The sequence below is a fragment of the Lithobates pipiens genome, unplaced genomic scaffold (assembly GCF_037356315.1).
Source record: "Lithobates pipiens isolate NorthernLeopardFrog02 unplaced genomic scaffold, aLitPip1_a1.2 Scaffold_8, whole genome shotgun sequence".
In the NCBI taxonomy this organism is placed as follows: Eukaryota; Metazoa; Chordata; class Amphibia; order Anura; family Ranidae; genus Lithobates; species Lithobates pipiens.
This window is the reverse complement of record NW_027507903.1, coordinates 265974258-265996596: the sequence shown is the minus strand read 5'-3', so window position 1 is coordinate 265996596 and position 22339 is coordinate 265974258. Positions and strand designations below refer to the sequence as shown.

At 39.6% G+C, this 22339-nt stretch overlaps 1 protein-coding gene across 1 annotated transcript in view; it reads left to right on the top strand.

Annotated features, from left to right (window-relative positions):
• TMTC2 (transmembrane O-mannosyltransferase targeting cadherins 2) overlaps positions 1 to 22339 on the top strand; it is a 401081-nt gene that overhangs the window by 281578 nt on the left and 97164 nt on the right. Inside the window, exon 8 of the mRNA XM_077471877.1 lies at positions 17971 to 18092. Within this exon, the coding sequence (XP_077328003.1) occupies positions 17971 to 18092 (122 nt within the window). The remainder of the gene's footprint in view (positions 1 to 17970; positions 18093 to 22339) is intronic.

Below are 22339 nucleotides of genomic sequence, written 5' to 3'. Positions count from 1 at the left end.
TTTGAACAGTATGCAATTTAGTGACAACTTTGTGCAAAAAAAAGTGTAATTTTCCCGAAACATGTGGCAAAATATAAAATATTCCATGGACTCAACATGCCTATGAGCAAATAGCTTGGGGTGTCTACTTTCCAAAAAGGTGTCATTTGGAGGGGGGGGGGGGGGGGTTGGACTGTCCTGGCATTTTATGCACAACATTTAGAAGCTTAAGTCACACATCACCCACTCTTCGAACAACTTGAAGACAAAGCCCTTTCTGACACTTTTTGCTTACATGAAAAAATATTATTTTTGCAAGAAAATTATTGATCCCCCAAACTATATAAATATTTTTTAAAGCAATATTTTTCCACACAATATTTGCACATTGATTTTTCAAACACATTTTTTTGGAAAAAAACAAGTTTTTTTTTTTAATTTTAATGCACTAAAACACACTATATTGCCCAAATGTTTGATCAAATAAAAAAGATGATCCTTTGCCAAGTACATGGATACCAAACATGACATGCTTTAAAATTGCTATATCCATGCTTTCTACAGACACAGCATTTTCTTTGAGGGCTCGTTGGGTAGGGTTACCAGGGAAGACATACGGAAAATGCCTCTCGTTCAGCTGGCTTACTGCATTTTAATTGGGAAGTTGGGCCACAGCACCGTCTGGAAACAGAAGGGCTGTGATGATCTCTTCCTGGAATTTAAGGTAGGATCCAGTTCGTCCTGAAGCTTTGTATAGCATATAAGCATTTAGCAAAGCCAATTGAAATAAGTATACAGACACTTTTTTTGTACCAGCGTCTGGCCTTATGAGTAACTAGCTATGGCACCAACAACTGATTGTTGAGGTGCACCCCTCCCATTTAAAGGTTATATTAGTGGACACAGAGGGGTTTTTCCACAACACCAGTCGCCGTAGGAATTTGGACTGCAGTGTCTGTGTGAAAGGAGGACAGAACAAAAACATTCCGATTATCCCTCCACTTCACAGTGAGGAAATGATTGCACTTCAAGCAGGCTTTCTCCCTCAGCCTATGACTGGAATCTACAAGCCGCTGGGGTAAGCCTCAGTGATTAGATCACACAGTGACACATGCACCAATTCCATGATCAAACAAGTGACTAAAAAGTGTCACGCTTGTGTACTAATTGTCCACACAGAAATGGTACCCCTTTCCGAATAAGGGTACCACCGTGTCCCACATAACCAGTGCTCCCTATGTAGTCTGGGCAGTTCTCTGGCTCTATCTGACTATCTCTTCCCTTGTAAACCATAAAACTATATGTATAGCCTGTGGCCCTGTCACAGAGCTTATACATCTTGACCTCATATCTGGCACGCTTGCTGGGAAGATACTATTTTAAAGACAGGCGGCCAGAAAACATAATCACGGACTCGTTAATGCAGACAACTTGATCAAGAGTAAACATGGCTGCAAACTGTTGGTTGAAGTGGTTTACAAGGGGCCGAATTTTGTAGAGCCGATCATATCCAGGGTCACCCTGAGGACGGCAGAGTTCAATATCATTGAATTGCATGAAGCGCAAGATCTGCTCGTATTGTTCCCTGGCCATGCAGACAGAGAACATAAGCATATGGTGATTTGGGTCAGTGAACCAATATGACCACAACTCACTCTTTTTTGTTATGCCCATGAGGAGGGATAAGCCCAGAAAGGTCTTAAATTCTGAAACGGTAATAGGTTTCCATTCTGTGGAAGGGTCAAATGGGGATTAGCGGTGATGAATTGACCAGCATACAAATTGTTTTGGTCCACAATAGATCTATAGTGATCTTCCATGAAAAACGGCGAATAAAAATCAAGTGATGTAAAATCAGCTGTTTCCACCTGAATTTCGTGTTGGCCAGGGAATGGGGGAAGTACAGGTGCTACAGAAGTGGTGGGCTCGCAATTAGGATTGGCAAATGAAGCAGGAAGGGCACTATGGGCTCGATGTTTGTCTTCTTGGTGATACTGCAGTGCTGGTTTGACTACCACCAGGGTGTGCTAGGCTGCTGGTGCTTGCCAGTTCACCAGAAGTATGAGCGGCTAGTACTAGTACTGGCTCTCTGTTCCATATGAGAGCCCTGGGGTTCTTGCACCTCAACAGCAGCAGCAGAACAGGTTTGGGTATGCCTGACCTTGGCAGGGACCACAACGCCGTTGTCAGAGCCAACTGTCAGGCTGCCACTGCTGTCTACAGGATCGTATTCTGAGCACGAATCTGACAGATGGGTGACTTCCTCTTCACTATCTGTCATGCTCAGAAATGTGTAGGCCTCTTTACTACTGTACCTTCGATTTGACATTTTGGTCTCTAAATTTACTGGTACACTAGTGAGACTCAGATAAAAAAAAGCTCCTGACTGTCAGTGACTGATTCAAATGCTACCAAAAAAACTGTTAGTGTTTGCAGGGATCAGGCCTGACTCTGTAAACTCTGCAGTTGTGTGTTGTGTTTTTGTAAGTAATCGATTGATAATGCAATTGGGTGGGTTGGGCTGGGGTTGCTAATATAGTTCACACTATTCTACTAAGGGAGGTTTATGGCATGTGCATGGGTGTTAGCGCTACTGGCACTAATCTGCCGCTGCCTGGGATCACGCAGACCCTGACTGATGCTAAAACCTAATTGATATCACTCGCCAGGCGATCAGGGGATTAAACCTTTATTGGGTAATATACGGCGGGTGCCCTGACGCTATAAAAAACTAACCAGCATCATCCATAACACTAATACGGTGATCACTGGTGACAGGGGGTGAAAGGGTTAATTGGGAGGGCAATCGGGGGGGGTTAAAACCGTTATTGGGTAATATATGGAGGTACCTGATGCTATAAAAACCTGACGGTAAAACGAATCAACTGGCTAACTAGCGTCACCCGTGACACAAATGCGGTGATCAGAAAACTGATCTATTAGTGACACTGGCAACGGGGTTAAAGGGTTAACTGGGTGGCGATCGGGGGGTTAAACCTTTATTAGGGCAGTTTAGAGGGGTACCCTAGACCTAACAGGACCTACTACCCTAACACTTATTATAGTTACAAATGACATCAATGCAGTGATCAGTGAAAAATCTGAAAATCTGCAATTAGTGACACAGTGAAAGGGAGTGAAGGGGTTAACTGGGGGGGGTTGATCGGGGGGTGGCAAGTGTACCTGTGTGTATCGGTGTTGGTGTAGTGTTGTGCAACTCGCGGTAAGACTTTTTCTCTCTTCTCACTGCAATTGAAAAGATTCCACGAGGAGAGATGACATTAAATAGTTCATTTGGGCCAAGCTGGTCTAACCAAATTATTTCCTTTGAATTACTATGCAGCCGTGGTATGGGCATCATTTTGACTGCTCCCTGAACAAAATCAAGTTGGCCTGAATGCTTCTCTGTCATTTAGAAGAAGCTTTGTATTTTTAATAATTAATACATGGCTTCCTTGGATTGGTCGAGGGGGGAAAGGCGGGTGGATGATGTCTCAATTTTAAGAATCCTGTAAACTTCTCCTAAATGACAAGATGTCTCTATTCCAGAATACCACTTGGCTAAAGCAGATGAAGGACCTATGAGGTACAATGGTGTGAAAAAGTGTTTGCCCCCTTCCTCATTTCCTGTTCCTTTGCATGTTTGTCACACTTAAGTGTTTCGGAAAACATCAAACCAATTTAAACAATAGTCAAGGACAACACAAGTAAACACAAAATGCAGTTTGTAAATGAAGGTGTTTATTATTAAATGTGAAAAAAAATCCAAACCATCATGGCCCTGTGTGAAAAAGTGATTGCCCCCTAAACCTAATAACTGGTTGGGCCACCCTTAGCAGCAACAACTGCAACCAAGCGTTTGCGATAACGTGCAATGAGGCTTTTACAGCGTCCTGGAGGTATTTTGGCCCACTCATCTTTGCAGAATTGTCCTAATTCAGTTACATTAGAGGGTTTTCGAGCATGAACGGCATTTTTAAGGTCATACCACAACATCTCAATAGGATTCAGGTCAGGACTTTGGCTAGGCCACTCCAAAGTCTTCATTTTGTTTTTATTCAGCCATTCGGTGGTGGACTTGCTGGTGTGTTTAGGATCATTGTCCTGCTGCAGAACCCAAGTTCGTTTCAGCTTGAGTACACAAACGGATGGTCGGACATTCTCCTTCAGGATCTCTTGGTAGACAGCAGAATTCATAGTTCCTTTTATCACGGCAAGTCTTCCAGGTCCTGAAGCAGCAAAACAGCCCCAGACCATCACACTACCACCACCATATTTTACTGTTGGTATAATGTTCTTTTTATGAAATGCAGTGTTCCTTCTACGCCAGATATACTTGGACACACACCTTCCAAAGAGTTCCACTTTTGTCTCATCGCTCCACAGAATGTTGTCCCAAAAGTCTTGGGGATCATCAAGATGTGTTGTGGAGAAATTGAGACGAGCTTTGATGTTCTTTTTGCTCAGCAGTAGTTTTCTCCTTGGAACTCTGCCATGCAGGCCATTTTTGCCCAGTCTTTTCCTGATGGTGGAGGCATGAACGCTGACCTTAACTGAGGCAAGTGAGGCCTGCAGTTCCTTGGACGTTGTTGTGGGGTCTTTTGTGACCTCTTGGATGAGTCGTCGCTGCGCTCTTGGGGTAATTTTGGGCGGCCGGCCACTCCTGGGAAGGTTCACCACTGTTCCATGTCTTCGCCATTTGTGGATAATGGCTCTCACTGTGGTTCGCTGGATTCCCAAAGCTTTGGAAATGGCTTTATAACCCTTTCCAGACTGATAGATCTCAATTACTTTCTTTCTCAATTGTTCCTGAATTTCTTTGGGTCTCGGCATGATGTGTAGCTTTTAAGGATCTTCTGGTGGACCTTACTGTGTCAAGCAGCTCCTATTTAAGTGATGCCTTGATTGTGAACAGGTGTGGCAATAATCAGGCCTGGGTGTGGACAACCACAGTTATAGTATGTTTTAACAAGGGGGGCAATCACTTTTTCACACAGGGCCATGATGGTTTGGATTTTTTTTCACCTTTAATAATAAACACCTTCATTTACAAATTGCATTTTGTGTTTACTTGTGTTGTCCTTGACTATTGTTTAAATTGGTTTGATGTTCCGAAACACTTAAGTGTGACAAACATGCAAAGGAACAGGAAATGAGGAAGGGGGCAAACACTTTTTCACACCACTCTACCTCATAGGTCCTTCATCTGCTTTAGCCAAGTGGTATTCTGGAATAGAGACATCTTGTCATTTAGAAGAAGTTTACAGGATTCTTAAAATTGAGACATCATCCACCCGCCTTTCCCCCCTCGACCAATCCAAGGAAGCCATGTATTAATTATTAAAAATACAAAGCTTCTTCTAAATGACAGAGAAGCATTCAGGCCAACTTGATTTTGTTCAGGGAGCAGTCAAAATGACACTTTTTCACACCACTGTAGTTTAGACATCTATGCTCGTATGCATATTTATTTGGGATGCAAATGTCTCGTTTCATTCTTGTTTGGGATGCATTTACTTTAATAGCATATTTTAAATTCCTTTTGGCCAACCTATTAAAAGGTACTATATTTGTAGTGTACCTCCCTAGGGGTCCATATGCCTGTTTTTGAATAACTATGCATTAAGCTAAGGATGCAATGTTTCTCCTTAAAGCATAACACTGTGTAATTATAAAGATTAGACTGTTACTTCACAATTTCCTGAATCTAATCACATAGTGGCAACTTCTTCCAGTTTCTTTAAGACCTCCTCCACAGTAAGTCCTATTCAGTAATGAAAATCAGCCTATTGTATTACATTATTACATATATTGATATAAATTAAAAAGAGTTTCTGTAGTATCTCTATTGTGGTTTCATTTTCTTCTTTCTACAAGAAATATTTTCTGTGATTTTCTGTCATTTGCTAGCACACACTCAATTGATTTCTTGCCACATATAGTTTTTTTCTTTGCTTTGCATTATGGCTGTATTTTATGAATTTTAAGCTTGATCTGGTTAACCGCTTGCCGACCTCCTCACGCCGATGTACGTCAGCAGAAGGGCCCATACAGTCAGAATCACGTACCTGTACCTGTCCCTTTAAGAGGTGGCCAGCAGGCGCGCCCACCGCAAGCTCCATGAGTCGGGTCATGAGTCCTGCAGACTCGATCGCCGTGGGGATACCCGCGATCGCCTCACGGGAGGAAGAACAGGGAGATGCTAATTTAAACAAGCATCTCCCCGTTCTGCCTAGTGACAGTGTCACTGATCTCTGCTCCGTTTGATCGGAGCAGAGCTCAGTGATGTGTCGCACACAGCCATGCCCCCATAGTTAGAAACACGCTCCAGGACACACTTAACCCCTACACTGCCACCTAGTGGTTAATCCCTTCATTGCCAGTGTAATTTACACAGGAATCGGTGCACTTGTATCGCACTGATTGCTGTATAAATTACAATGGTCACAACAATGTGTCAATAATGTCCGATGTGTCCACCATAATGTCGCAGTCATGATAAAAATCGCTGATCACCGCCATTTAAAAAAAAATTATATAAAGCCATAAACTATCCCCTATACTGTAAATGCTATAACTTTTGCGCAAACCAATCTCTTATTGCGATTTTTTTTTTTTTTTTTTTTTTTTTTTTTTTACCAAAAATATGTAGAAGAACACGTATCAGCCTAAACTGAGGAAAAACATTTTTTTATATATATTTTTGGGGGAAAGTTATTATAGCAAAAAGTAAAAAAAAATGAATTTTTCACAGAATTGATGCTCTTTTTTTGTTTATAGCGCAAAAAATAAAAACCTGCGGGGGTGATCAAATACCGCCAAAAGAAAGCTCTATTTGTGGGAAAAGGGGCAACAATTTTGTTTGGGAGCCACGTCACACGACCGTGCAATTGTCAGTTAAAGTGACGCAGTGCTGAATCGCAAAAAGTGGTCTGGTCAGGAAGGGGGTAAATTCTCCCGGAGCTGAAGTGGTTAATCTATAGCTTAATCTCTTAAATAAATCATTGTATATTGTAATACAGCAGAGACAATTGTAGTGACATGGCAATGATTTTGACTGGAAGTAATCATTGTTGATATCTGGTAGTAATTATTGCTGATATCTAGGTTAAAAGGGTTGTAAACCTTTGTGTTTTTTCACCTTAATCCATCCAATGCATTAAAGTGAAAAAACACCTGGCAGTGACCGGCCCCCCAGCCCCCTCGTTTTACTTACCTGAGCCCCATATTTCCTTTGGCGGGGACGTGCCCTCTTAATGGGGTCTCATCTCTTGATTTGATGGATTGATAGCATCGCAGCCATTGGCCCCCACTGCTGTCAATCTAATCCAATGACGCGGGTGCTGATTCCGACATTCGTGTCTATGGACGCAAATGCTGGACTCGGGAGCGTGCCTGCAAGGTAACCCCCCAGGGAGAGCGCTTCTCCTAGGGGGTTATATGATGCGGGGTGGAGTTGTTGAGGGACCCCAGAAGAGGATGTTCGGAACCACACTGTGCAAAACGATCTGAGTGTGATATGTTTGTTATTTAAAAAAAAAAAAAACTGCCTTTACCATCATTTTAAAGTATAATATCTAGCTAAATAAAGTAATGTTAGGACATCAGTGCTGTGATGCTGTTGACCTTTTAAGGCTGAGAGATTACTTTTTTTTTTGTATTGATTGGTTAGGTTGATGACAGGGCTAAACTATAATAATGTGGTTCTGGTACAACTCATTTCATCATTCTCATATAATTTATACAGTATTTGGCACATATGATGTTAGATTTGGACATTATAAGTGGCTAAAATGGTTTCTTAGTATACTGCATTCAGCCAATTTGAGAGACCCAGTCTGCTTGAATACTGGGAGCTTCAGGCCAAGACATAGATGAGCATAGATGGCCTTCAGTTGGTTTTAAATGGGGGTTGTAAAATTTGCAGATCCTTTTTTAAATGATCTTGCACTTCCAAACCTGCCTTTGGTATTTTTGCATCTGGATGCTTCTGTATGCCAAGTACACTCATTCACTCGCTATCACTGTAGCAGCTCAGTCAATGGCTATATGTGTCTAGGCTTAAAATAAGTTTTCGTCACATAGTTACCATTTGTCTTTCTCTTTGGTTATATAGTTTGTGGAAGCACTTGCATTGGTACAGTTTACAGACTAGATGTAAGACATGCATAACACAGTAACAAAAGTATGGTTTGCTGACTACAAGAGGTTACAGCCTAAAAGACTATGATGCAAGAAATGCTTGATTTTCAGAGTATTTAAATGTATGTTTCATTTATCTAAAGCAGCAAACATATTCCCTTTTATATCTTTTCTGATAAACTTGTGGAGGCTAGGTGGATTCTTTATTCAAACTATATGGAACGTTCCAATGTTTGTTCCCCTTTTTTTTGCCTGATAAATGTCAAAATTTCTTGCTAATTAGATTTGCTGTCATTGTTGGCATTTTTAAATATATTTGCTTTCTCAGCACAGCGATAGCAATGTGATTATCTAAAGCAATGCCTTTGCACCCCACAATACAATGGGATGGTTTTAGGAACACTTCAAATTTCATATTTTTTCTACATACTTGCAGTTGAGTACATGTTTTCTGAACTGTTTCCTCAAATTCCCCCTGCTATGTGAAATGTAGGTTATGATAGGACCTCAGGGAATTGTTGTCCAACCTGTGGTATGCCTAGAATCTTCTGGCCTCTTCAGGAGAATGCTCAAGAGATCCTAAACCGGTCATAACCTGCACCCATATTGTGATTTTTTGTTTTTTTAAATCAGTCAGTCAATGCTCATTATACTTCAAACGTTTACGTTTAAATAGGGACTGAATAGTCTATTCGAGTTAATAAGAGTAATTCAAATAGGAGCAGATTATTTACCTGCTTATTATTAAACTTGTTATTGCTTGTTATACTGTTCCTTAAAGTATTTGTACCCCTTGAAATGTTCCACATTTTGTCATGGTACAACCAAAAACGTAAAAGTGTTTTACTGGGATTTTATGAGATAGACCAACACAAAGTGGCACATAATTGTGAAGTGGAAGGAAAATTATGAATGGTTTTCAATTTTTTTTTTTTTACAAATGAATATCTGAAAAGTGTGGCGTGCATTTGTATTCAGCCCCCCTAGTGTGATACTCCTAACTAAAATCTAGTGAAACCAATTGCCTTCAGAAGTCACCTGATTAGTAAATTGAGCCCACCTGTGTGTAATTTTATCTCCATATAAGTACAGCTGTTCTATGAAGACCTCAGGGATTTGTTAAAGACCTTTAGTGAACAAACAGCATAATGAAGGCCATGGAAAACACCAGCCAGATCAGGGATAAAGCTGTGGAGAAGTTTACAGCAGGGTTAGATTATTTTAAAAAAAATCCCAAGTTTTGAACATCTCACGGATCACTGTTCAATCCGTCATCTAAAAATGGAAAGAGTATAGTACAACTGCAAACCTACCGTGAAATGGTTGTCCACCTAAACTGACAGGTCGGGCAAGGAGAGCATTAATCAGAGAAGCAGCCAAGAGGCCTATGGTAACTCTGGAGGAACTGCAGAGATCCATAGCTCAGGTGGAAGAATCTGTCCACAGGACAACTATTAGTTGTGCACTCCACAAATCTGGCCTTTAAGGAAGAGTGGCAAGAAGAAAGCCATTGTTGAAAGAAAGCCATAAGAAGTCTTGTTTGCAGTTTTCGAGAAGCCATGTGGGGGACACAGCAAACATGTGGAAGAAGGTGCTCTGATAAGACCAAAATTGAACTTTTTGGCCTAAAAGCAAAACGCTATGGGGGTTATTTACAAAAGGCAAATCCACTTTGCACTTCAAGTGCAAACTACAAGTGCACTTGAAATTGCACTGAAAGTGCAGTCACTGTAAATCTGAGGGGTAGATCTTAAATGAGGGACAGCTCTGCTGATTTTTATCATCCAATCATGTGCAAGCTAAAATGCTGTTTTTTATTCTCCTTGCATGCCCCCCCCCCCAGATCTACAGTGACTGCACTTCCAAGTGCACTTTCAGTGCAATTTGTAATGCAACCTGGATTTGCCTTTTGTAAATAATCCTCCAAGTGTGTCTGAAAATGAACATTGCTCATCACCCTGAACAAACCATCCCCCCCCGTGAAACATAGTGTGGGAATGCTTTTTAGCAGGGACAGGAAAGCTGGTCAGAGTCGATTGGAAGATGGATGGAGCCAAATACAGGGCAATCTTAGAAGAAAACCTGTTAGGCCGCGTACACACGGGCGGATTGTCTGTCCAACTTAGTCCGCTGAACCGTGTTTCAGCGGACAATCCGCTCGTGTGTGGGCTTCAGCGGACTTTTTCAGCGGACTTTTTCAGCGGACAATCTGACGAACAAAGTCTTACGGAATTTCCGTAAGACAGTCCGTTCAAACTTGGTTTTGTCCGTCCAAACTTGGTTTCAGCGGACAGTCCGCTCGTGTGTAGGCAAGTTGGACGGACTAAGTATGGCGCATGCTCAGAAAGGATTTACACGGCCGAAGGTTGCATTGCAGTGTATAGGACGTCGTCTTTCTAGTCCCGTCGTACGTGCTGTACACGTCATCACGCACGCTTTCAGCGGACTGTCTGCTCATCGTGTGTGGTCAAGTCCGTTCATGCAAATTTTGAACGGACTGTCTGTCGGATTGTCTGACGAACTTAGTTGGGCAGACAATCCGCCCGTGTGTACGCGGCCTTAGTCTGCAAAAGACTTGAGACTGAGGCAGAGGTTCACCTTTCAGCAGGACAATGACTCTAAATATACAGTCAGAGCTACAATGGAATGGTTTAGATCAAGGCATATTCATGTGTTAGAATGGCCCAGTCAAAGTGGTGACCTAAATTGAAAATCTGAGGCAAGACTTGAAAATTGCTGTTCAGACGCTCTCCATCTAATCTGACAGAGCTTGAGCTATTTTGCAAAGAAGAATAGGAAAATTTCACTCTCATGCGCGCGCCTGACGCGTGCCTTGTGCCCGAGGGACCCGATGGTTGCTGGGATACCCGCGATCGTGTCGCGGAGCTGAAGAATGGGGAGATACCGATGTAAACAGCTTCTCCCCGTTCTGCCTGGTGACAGGACACTGATTGTCTGCTCCCTGTCATCGGATGCAGTGATCAGTGTCATGTTGCATACAGCCCATCCCCCAGACAGTTAGAAACACTCCCCCAGGACACACTTAACCCCTCCCCACCCTCTAGTGGTTAACCCCTTCACTGCCAGTGACATTTTTACAGTAATCGATGCAATTTTATAGCATTTATCGCTGTATTAATGCCAATGGTCCCAAAAATGTGTCAAAATTGTCCGATTTGTGTTCGTCATAATGTTGCAGTCATGATAAAAATCGCTGATCGCCGCCATTACTAGTAAAAAAAAATTATTAATAAAAATGCCATAAAACTATCCCCTATTTTGTAGATGCTCTAACTTTTGCACAAACCAAAGAATAATCACTTATTGCGATTTTTTTTTTTACCAAAAATCTGTAGAAGAATACGCATCGGCCTAAGATGAGGGAAAAAAACTATTTTTTATATATTTTGGGGGATATTTATTATTGCAAAAAGTAAAAAATAATTCATTTTTTTTTCAAAATTGTTGCTCTTTTTTTTGTTTATAGCTCAATTGTTTATAGCTCAGAGGTGATCAAATACCACCATAAGAAATCTCTATTTGTGGGGAAAAAAAGGATGTCAATTTTGTTTGAGAGCCATGTCACATGACCGTGCAATTGTCAGTTAAAGCGACGCAGTGCCGAATCGCAAAAAGTGCTCTGGTCAAGAAGGGGGTAAATCCTTTCGGGGCTGAAGTGGTTAATGCCAAAATAAGAGTTCTGAAGAACTTTCTCAGACGCAGCTTGAATGTGTATTGAGCTACTTACTGTATATGGTTTCAGGTTTCCCCAACACGTAATATGGCATGTATAAAAACCTTTTTAGGTACACAAGCACAGGCTGAAAAGTGGGACATGTCTCTGAATGTTCTCTTAACTGTTTACAGCATTATCACAAACACATTTGTTCTATTAAAACACTTTACAAAATAGTAAGGCCGCTTTCAAACTGAGCGGTTTTTGAAGTGATTTTGTGTTAAAAAAAAAAAAGTGCAAGAAAAGCTAAAGAAAAATGCATCCCTTTAAATTCTATGTATGTCTCACACTGGTCCGTTGCGCTTCTGTTGCGGTGTAAAAAATCCTGCTTGTCACATTTTTGGTGCATATTTGGTCATTAAAAAAACAAAACAAAAATAACACACCTTCCCATTGAAATGCATTGAAAACGAGGCAAAAACGCATCAAAAACGCAACTGCAGCTCATGGCATCTACTTTCCAAATTAAATATTGCCCATTATTCTGGCCCAAAGAGGCATCTTTGAGCTGTATTAAAGGATGTGTGCCACATACAAGTTTGATGCAGTGAAACTGAAACTATTACTACTCTGGAACTAATGTGCAGTCTGTGGGTATAAGGAATAGTGTCTTGTATTATAGCTTCACCGCAATGATGTCCTGCTTCATCATAGGCTTACTTCAGGTCAATGTAGAAGATGTATGTACAACTGGGCAAATTATCTTGAGCAATAAATACACTGGATAAAAAAAAAAACTGTCCTACCACTTAGTGTATTGTTGTTTTTATACATACAGATGTTCATAATTAGGCTATAATATGCTGATTATATTTACACGTGACAAGGAGATTGGATATGTTTAAAAATTTGGTATTTCTTTTATCATCCTGAGTTCTGATAAATGTAATGCTGTCTGCAGCAAGAACTTTGTAAAGATGTATTTATATCACTCATATAATGCCCAAGTCCATTTCAAGAACAGCGGGTGATCCATAATTACTATGCCTCAATCGCTGCCCAATAACATCCCACCTTGACCTGCCATTGGATTACTTTATAGACTTATCTGCAGCAAAGGAGAATTTACACTTCAAATAACAGTAAACGTTAAACTTTGGAAAGAAATAGGAAATGCGAAAAGAATACATGTTATTAAATGCTTTACATCTGTGCCTGAGACCTGCTTTTTCATTGCGGTTCTCTTCCAGTAAAATTGAGTTTTATTTTATTACAATTAAATATTTGGGATTTTCAAGTATAAGCCAAGCTTGGTAAATCTAGCTCTCTGTGCGTATTCATATTTCAGTGGAAAAATATTCCTCTTTCTATTAATCATTGGACATTTAACAAAATGTTTTTGCTAATAAAACATTCTCCAGAGAAAGTAACCTGGAAGCACCATAAATAATTATATGGTATTTTTTTCATACTTTTCTTCTCTCAGAGGCAATCAATTAATTGATTATAAAGCCAGAGCTTTCCATTCTTACATTAAAGAATGCCTAGTTTTATTTTCCCTTTAAACAAAAAAAAAAAAAAAACACAGGGCGATTTGTTTCCTGAAAATCTGAAAGTACAAACAGTGCTGTATTATTTATTTGTACTATAATCTATATATTTTACATCTGTAAATTTTAAATGTATTTTAATATTCTTGCTAAATTTTACTTGACTTTTAGGAGCAACCTTGGAAACCACATTAGATTGGGAAGTATGGATGCAATGCTCTAGGTGGGATTAGTTGCCATTAGAATAGTTAATGTGCTACAAAAGGTTTTTTGTTTGTAGAAAGATAACAAACATTTTATACTTACCTGCTCTGTGCAGTGGTTTTGCACAGAGCAACCCAGATTCTCCTCTCCTTGGGTCCCTCGCAGGCACACCCTCCTTCTTGCCGAGTGCCCCCACAGCAAGCGGCTTGCTATGGGGGCACCAAAGTCGAGCCATGGCTCAGACCCACCTCCTCTTCACTGTCTCGCTGCCTTTTACAGCCGCAGGAGCCAATGGTCTCGTGCAAGATCACTGGTTCGAGATGGGGCTCAGGTGAGTATTAGGGGGGCTGCTGCATACAGAAGGTTTTTAATCTTAATGCATAGAATGCATTAAGGTAAACCTTCTGCCTTTAGAACCACTATAAGGTTTTTTTTTTGTTTGTTTTTTTAAAGCATTAAGACTAGATGCATGGTAGAAAGGTTAATACTCAATTAGGAACTATAGACATGTCAAACTCCACCTCTAGAACAGAGTCCATGTATCTTGGGATTGTGAAGGTACAACAAGGGGGTTATCTGTTAACAAGGGGGTTTACTGTACATACTTACAATAAAAATGTTTTAGAATATTCCCTTCGTGATCCAACGCAACAAAATACAAAAATCTGCAGAATCTTCACCCGGCCATAATTCTGGTCTGAGACTATCCCTTTACCAGCTGACAAGTGTTGTTAGTCATTATGTGAATTGTTTACTGAACCACCCTCTACAGTATCTTTACATCTAAAATGACATGTCATATAGTTGCATTACATTTTAAGAGTGTTATTTCTAGGCATTTGCCTTTTCTCTTGATGCAGTCTATATCTCTAGTGCTGTGATATGTAAGCTTTTATATCCATCAACTTGCTGTTGGGTAATAAGCTGCAGTTTTGCTTAGTTAAAATCACATGTGAAGTACATAAAATGCATTTTTTTTATTTTCATGGGAAATGAATAGGCCTTGTGTTTAAAAATCTATACTGCATCTGAGATGAGTAAACATATTTTTAAACTTTTCTAACATACTTAGAACGGTATCTGCCATTGAATTGCTAGCACTTTCAGGCACAGGTGTGGTATGGAATAGCTGATGTAATTTTTCTTGGCAATGCAGTTAGTGTTAAATTTAAAGGTTAGGATTTGGGGCTTAAGCGGTAGATTAAAGTGCTTAAGAAGAGGCAACAAGTCAGTGTCTCTGCCTTTCATAGAACCTGCCCTTGGCAAAAGAAAAGTAGTGGGAGTGTAAGCGAACATCTTATGACTGCAGTATGTGGAAATGTTTGCTGCACATTGAATTTTTTTTACTTTAGGTTCTATATAAGGTTTAGTTTTTATGTTAACTAAAGATTTCAAATAATACTTTTAAGGTTAGGGTGAGGTTGAAGTACAACTAAAGGCAATATTGTTTTTATTTTTATAGAATGCTGAGTGGTTAGAAACATTGACAGTTTTTTTTTTTGCTATCTGTATCAGCGTTAGGGAGATTTACTCTAGATCACCATGGGAAATCGTGGGGAATGGAATGGGGACATTTGTTCCTGTGACACCTGTCTAATGGGGAAAATCTCTCACATTATAACAATATCTTCTCTTTGTTGATTCCAAATGACAGGAAGTGAATGATCTTCCTGATGAGATGCAGATGGCAAAAATAAATAACCATAGATTTAACCCTCCCTTACCCTATCAAAAAAAAGTTTTGGTTATAGTTTCCAAGTGTTTAGTTTTGGCCCTCCATGGCCAAACAAAAATGGAGGTAGAATAAATGAGATGAGAAAAGCTGGAGGGATCCTATATGTCGTAATAGTTATCGGTTTTCTTTGTAGAAAGCGCAAAAGGAAAGTGGTCTTTACTCATATCTGTAAAGGATGAAATTGTTTTTTGCAACCTGATATATAGAAAATAGATCTCCATGCAAGCCTTTGTTTGGTAAAGTAGTCACATTCAGTGCTTGGTAGGGAGACCGGTACCTCTTAATCATGGTGCTAGTATTTGTTAAACCCCAGTTCCAAAAAAGTTGAGATGCTGTGTAAAATCTACATAAAACAATGCAATAATTTGAATTTCTCCTAAACCCATATGTCATTCAAAATAGAAAACATATCAAACGTTTACACTGAGAAAATGTACAATTTTGAGAAAAAAATAAGGTAATGTTGAATTTGATTGCAGCAACATGTCTCAAAAAAAAAAAAAGTTGGCCATGTTTTTAATTTACCCAGAATTTTGTAAGTTGTGCCATGTACAGTATATATCCACTAATAATGATTTTAATGTATTTCTTGTGAAAATGGCAAATTGATAAATACTTGCACAATTATTGCAGGGTCTAAAAAAAATCAGTAGCACATTTTTTTATTCTACAAGTCATATGCTTTCAGAAAAAATATGGTTTGGGCGGTCTTTTACAAAATCTGAAAGCTGTAAGGGAAAAAAATAAAACCTTCAGATTTTTGGAGAAATTTGGATTTACATTTTTGCGTACGTTTTGATTTTCACCATTTTGAAAAAAGGCTCAATTTAAAATTGACAAATATCTGTTCTTTTTTTTTTTTTTTTAACTAAACACAGGCTAAGCTTTTATATTTAATTGGAATTTAGCAGGAATTTTCTAAAATTTTCTGTAGTTTTATATGCTAATAATGATTTTAGTGTATTTTTCATGAAAACCAAAATTAAAAAAAAAACTTTTGCAAGGCCTTAAATATTAGTAGTGCCTTGCAATTGCAAAAATGGTCCCGCCAGCTAAAAAGTGGAGTGCAGGGCATGGCAGCGAAAGTATTAAATACTTTCTCGCTCTGTGCAATGGTGGTCCCCTTCTGAGATCCTAAACCAGCATTCCTAACTCCTCCTCTTGAGCGACTGACAACATAGAAAGCTGCTTTCTTTGCAGATATTTGTGCAGGCTTGATCCCAAGTTGTGCTGCCATATCTATAGATAATTGAATGTAGTGAACTTTTTTGGAATTGGGGTTGACCGTAATGTAGATGAGGGAATTTATTTTTAATTTTTTTAAGATATAGTAATGGAGGTGGCCAGGTGGGGGAGATATTATGACATAGTTTCAGATGGATATGTCAACAATATGTGTTTTATTTGGTACGAAACAACCTGATTAAGTTAAGTGCTGAGGATTAATTTATAGGTTTGAGTCAAACATTGTTTGTTGCATAGGTTGTGTTCATTTTTGTGGTTAGGCTTGGAGTTTGGGAGGAATAAATTCAGAGTGAGGCCGAAATTGGGAGCTAAATTTCTCTTACTTATTTTAATAGTAAATGGAAGGGTTACAACCTGCAGGTTTTCGCTGTGATACTGTAGGTGTGTCTACATTTAAAATATTTCCCTTCACTGGTTTGATGCCACTTGTAATAGGAAATGATGGCAAATGTTCCTAACAGAAACATAAAACAAAAACAATTTCTTGGCAAATTCTTTTCAGTTCCACTGGAGGTGAGGGAAAATCTTGACAGGAAACTGACAGCAATAAAAAAAACGACAATGATTTTAAACTACTATTAAAAAATAGTTTTACCTACGCTTCAGCTTTAAGTTTAGTGGTCAGGAGAGTACAGAGAAACACATTTTTCAATTATTTTTGGCACTGAGAGCCCTGTGCCAAGAACTGCTGATGTAGAGAACCAACATACTGTTGAGTAGCTGCTAAAAAAATGATAGATGTTACTTTTTGACATTTTTGTCATAAAGATGGATGGTTTTAGTGACAGTTGCATTTTATAAGCAGAACATTTCAAGAGCTGTTAAACTGCAGCAAATAAACATCATTGATTATTGTATCAACTATGCCACTTAAAATGGGAGATACAATTATGTTAGTGATTTCATTTTCTTCTCAATGAAGACTGGTACAGCATTTTTATTTTCCCACATGTGAATATTGTACTCGGTTCACTTTATTTTAGACAGCATTCATGTCAGGCCCATTAAAGTTTATGTTTACATTAGGCAGCTTGAACTTTTCAGATAATTGTAATATAGTTAAATGAGCCTATGCTTTCTTTTTAATTGCTCTCTATTTTGTTCTCTCTTTACTCTTAAGAACATTCTGAACCTTGATAACTAAACTCACTTTCCTTTTAAATGTCCCTAAAAATACTGGTGGTAGTACAGATAGTTAGGATACTGCTAAATGTGGTTTATCCACTTTCAGAATAACTGCAAAGCATACATTTAGGAACTTCATTCTATCTTTCCTGCCATGACTCAGTGTTTTCCCCTTTCTGTAACTTTGCTACCCAGGTGGGTAATAATTTATCTGCCTCTCCTACTGAGATTTTGTCATGTATGCAGTAATGTAACTTTTTAACTTGAAGAAACTGATACTAGCCTTTCTGAACCCTTTTCTGATCTTTCAACAGGAGAAGCCTACATGAGGTTGAACAAGGTGTCTGAAGCTGAGCACTGGTACATGGAGTCTCTGAGATCAAAGCCTGACCACATCCCAGCACATCTTACTTATGGCAAACTACTGACCTTGACGGTGAGAAAGTGCATTTGCTACCCAAATACACCACTGCATGTGACTGTTTCTGTTTGATGTTTCCTTAAAGTGATTGTAAAGCCTCTTGTTTTTTTTTTATTTCTATAAAAATAACAATAATCAACAACTCAAAACTCCAGCGCTAAGATTTTTTGGTCTTATGCTGGCCATACACCATACAATTCTCCTCTAAGGATCTCCCCCATTTCTACCAAAAAACACACAATATGAGGCCACATCTAAAAACCTTCAATGTGTGTGCAATCAGGCAGGCACTTATACCACACAGCTGAAGGCAAACCCAAAGGAAATTGAATAAGAAAATTGCACGGTGTATGGCCAGCTTTATTGGAGACAACCTATCAAAGTCAGATTAAAAACTAGTAATTCCGAGTGGTATCCAGTGCAGCTGAAAAAACTTCCGGAGAGAGATTCACATGAATACAATTTAAAATCAGCGCTCAGTGGAACTCAATATAAATACAATCACTTTATTAAAAATATCACATTTAATCAAAAGAGAAGCACAGAGGTAAAGTCATTTAATATCCAGCACACCAGTGAGGGATGTACTTCTTGCACAGTCAAGTCAAAATCCAAAAGTAGGAATAAAGCAAAAGTAATAGTACACTGTGCCGCCTTCCTTCAGGAAACAAGGGGTTAACTCTCGGCTATAGATCTATTAACAGGTAGCAAAAGCATAGAGGACTCCTAGCTCCATGTTTCAGTAACTTGGTAATTCACTTATCGCAGGCTGCTGACCACTTAAAAAACATGTGCGCTGTTTTAATCTCAAGTTGAGATGACCAGGGATCAGACAGCGCTGCGCCAAGACAGTCACCAGAGTACCTCTATTCACGATGAGTCCTCTATGCTTTTACTACCTGTTAATAGATCTATTGCCGAGAGTTAACCCCTTGTTTCCTGAAGGAAGGCGGCACAGTGTACTATTACTTTTGCTTTATTCCTACTTTTGGATTTTTACTTGACTGTGCAATAAGTACATCCCTCACTGTTGTGCTGAACATTAATGATTTTACCTCTGTGCTTCTCTGTTGATTAAATGTGATATTTTTAACTGATTGTATTTATGTTTGAGTTCCACTGAGTGCTGATTTTAAAATCTATAAAAATAACAAAAATGTTACCTACTCTGTTGCAGTGTTTTTGCACAGAGCAGCCTGGATCCTCCTTTTCTCGGGTCCCTCTTCTGTGATCCTGGTCCCTCCCTCCTGCCGAGTGCTCCCACAGCAAGCAGCATGCTATGGGGGCACCCGAGCAGAGTCACAGCTTCCTGTGTCCATTCAGACACAGAACTGCAGCCCAGCCCCAACCCCCTTTCTCTCCTGATTGGTTAGCTGACTTTGACAGCAGCGGGAGCCAGGGGTGTTGCTGCTGTGCCTCAGCCAATCAGGAGGGAGAATCTCAGGCAGCCAAGACACTTGTGGACATCACTGGACAGAGATGGGGCTCAGGTAAGTATTAGGGGGACTGAGGGGGGCTGCTGCACACTGTAGGCTTTTTAGAATAGAATGCATTAAGATACAAAAAAACCTTCTGACTTTACAACCTCTTTAAAGTGGTTGTAAACCCTTACAACACACTTTGACCTACAGGTAAGCCTAGATTAAGGCTTACCTGTAGGTCCAAGAAATATCTCCTAAACCTATATGGTTTAGGAGATATTTGCCCGAAGACAGGCACCGCTGTCTACGGTGCATGCGCCGTAGACAGCGGCGTGCAGGCGCACTGAGCGCGGCATTTCCAAGAACGGAGCTGCCGCGCGTGTCGGCTCCTGTGCACATGCGCGGGAGTGACGTCATCGCGGCTTCGCCGAATGACAGCGGCGGAGCTGCGAGACCCCACCGACAACATGGATGCGCCGGACTACAGGGGACAGCGGTGACTTTGCTGGCTCCTGTGTCAGGTAAGTGACACATAATGGACTACTATGCGATGCATAGTAGTCCATTATGCTTTTCCTTTGCAGGGAATGAAAGAGGAAGTAAACTCATCAGGGTTTACTTCCTCTTTAAGCTTCCTTTTACATTAGGGGAGATTAAAATGTTAATGATTGACCATTTAGAGCAGCTATGTGCACATATGCCATTCATGTAGAAAACCCCCTCCCCAGAAGGGAGAAATTAAGCAGACCTAAGCTAAAATGACATTTTACATGTATTTCAGCATTTACTGTGCATTGTGTAAACTGTAGATATAGTTTGAGTAGTTAACCTTGTACCGTAAAATGCTGAATTCAGCACTGCACTGGTGGCAGGCATATGCAGTGCCAAAGAACAATCATATGGTCTCTGTAAAAAAGGAGGATGTGTATGTCAGCATGGCCATTGTGCTGGGAATGCACAGTGAGCATGCTCTTGTCACTCTTTAGCGATGAACATGTGTTGCACGTGCAGCAAGAGGCCAAGCAAAAATAGATAGTATGTTACAATTCTTAGACAAGGACTTTTGACTACTTCTACATTTTGAAATGTTCAAGCAATTAAAACAGTTAAATGTAGCACTATATGATGTGAGCACAAAATATAAAGTTAAAATTGGGATTCTTTGCTCAGTAAGAAGAACCAGGTATTCACATTTTAGCTGTTGAGTCTGCTGTACTTTCTTCACTGTCCCTTAACAGTATAATGATGTTGAAGTCAAGCTATAATAAATGGTTTGAAAGAACTCAACTGGACCTCAAATCCCTAATAAAATATCAGTGTGAGCAGGTGACCAACCTTTTATGGATGTATACAAGCTAAATCTTTTATTTTCCATAGCTTTCCTTTGGGTATTGTAATGTAAGGTCTCCTGATCTGGTAGCATGATAAAGCCACCTAATCAAAAAAGATGGAAGAAGATGCAGTTCTGACCTGTGAATATTGTTATAACAGAGACACTCTGTCTAGACTTTAAGTTTAAAGAATATTAGTTCTAGAGAATTTTCAGATAGCCTTGCATCTCTCGTATTGAAATTACTGATGTCTTTATAGACATCTTGGGCAGAATTTCTTGAATGGCTGCCTATGATTTCACAGGCTGACAACAGGACTTTGCGAACAATACTGTTCATAGGCATGGTTTCCTGTAGTCCCAAAGCAGAAGCATGCACAGTTGGCTGACAACATTATCACAACATTAGGAACTTATGATTTGTATTATCACCCTATCACAGGATTGCCACAAGTAGGATCAACATATTTGTCAAAGGTTTACTCACTGCAGTTCAAAAAAAGCTACAAAGCAACAATTACAAAGCAAAAATTTAGTTCTTTAAATAACATTTTTGGAATTTATATCCTATAGTTTTATTTGAGATAAAACACAATAAGTGAGCGGTAACCCAACCCAACTCTCTCACATTCATGTGTAGTGGGAACAGGGCCAGCACTGAGAGAGGCAGCAAAGTGATAATTTATATAGCAAGTGAGTACAATTTACATGAAATGGGATTAGTATACATTATTTGCCTGCAGCCACACAAGGTACTGCCTGCTTATTTACCAGTGGAGCTCTCTGAAGGTATGAGCTATGATGGGCAAGTGTGGTGAGTTTATAGAGATGTAAGATGGGGTGTCCGGAGTGTATTGCGGTAAATTGTGGGATGTACTACTCTTCATACATTCAGATGCATGAGACATAAACTACTCTGTTTTGTATGTTGTGCTCTGTTACATTTTCTAAATTTCTAGTCATCACAGTATTGTCCTATTAGAAGTTTTTTTGTATCACTGTCCCCAAAGTGGAATGAACAGGCACAACTTTTGCTAGTACACTTAAATTTGCTTTATAGAAAATGTGGCTCTGGTCTACTATATTGTTTCTAGAAGCTGAGCGCAGAAAGGTAAAGTTCCCATTGGTTTCTGTGTGTAGAGAAAATAGGTTAGAAGCGCATTTGAACAATAAAACTGCTAAGGTCAGTCAGTTCATACTGCTTTTAGTCCTGAATACGATATACTGTATTCGTGATAATTGCTGCGCTGTTATACAGCTTCAGTATCAGTGACACATATGCTCAGTCCAATCTTTTATTATGTGCCTGCTCTGCTATATATCCTAAAGGAAAACTATAATAATTTGAGGTCAAGTTTATCTTTTTAAAGTGTATTCATTTTTAAATTGATGTTTATACCTTGCAGACTGTAAGAAAGATAAATCACTGGCCTGGCTCATTTAGCTGTGTATGTCAATTCCAGCTTAAGCTACTGAGTACTGTAAACACTGATGGACACTAATGAGGCTGA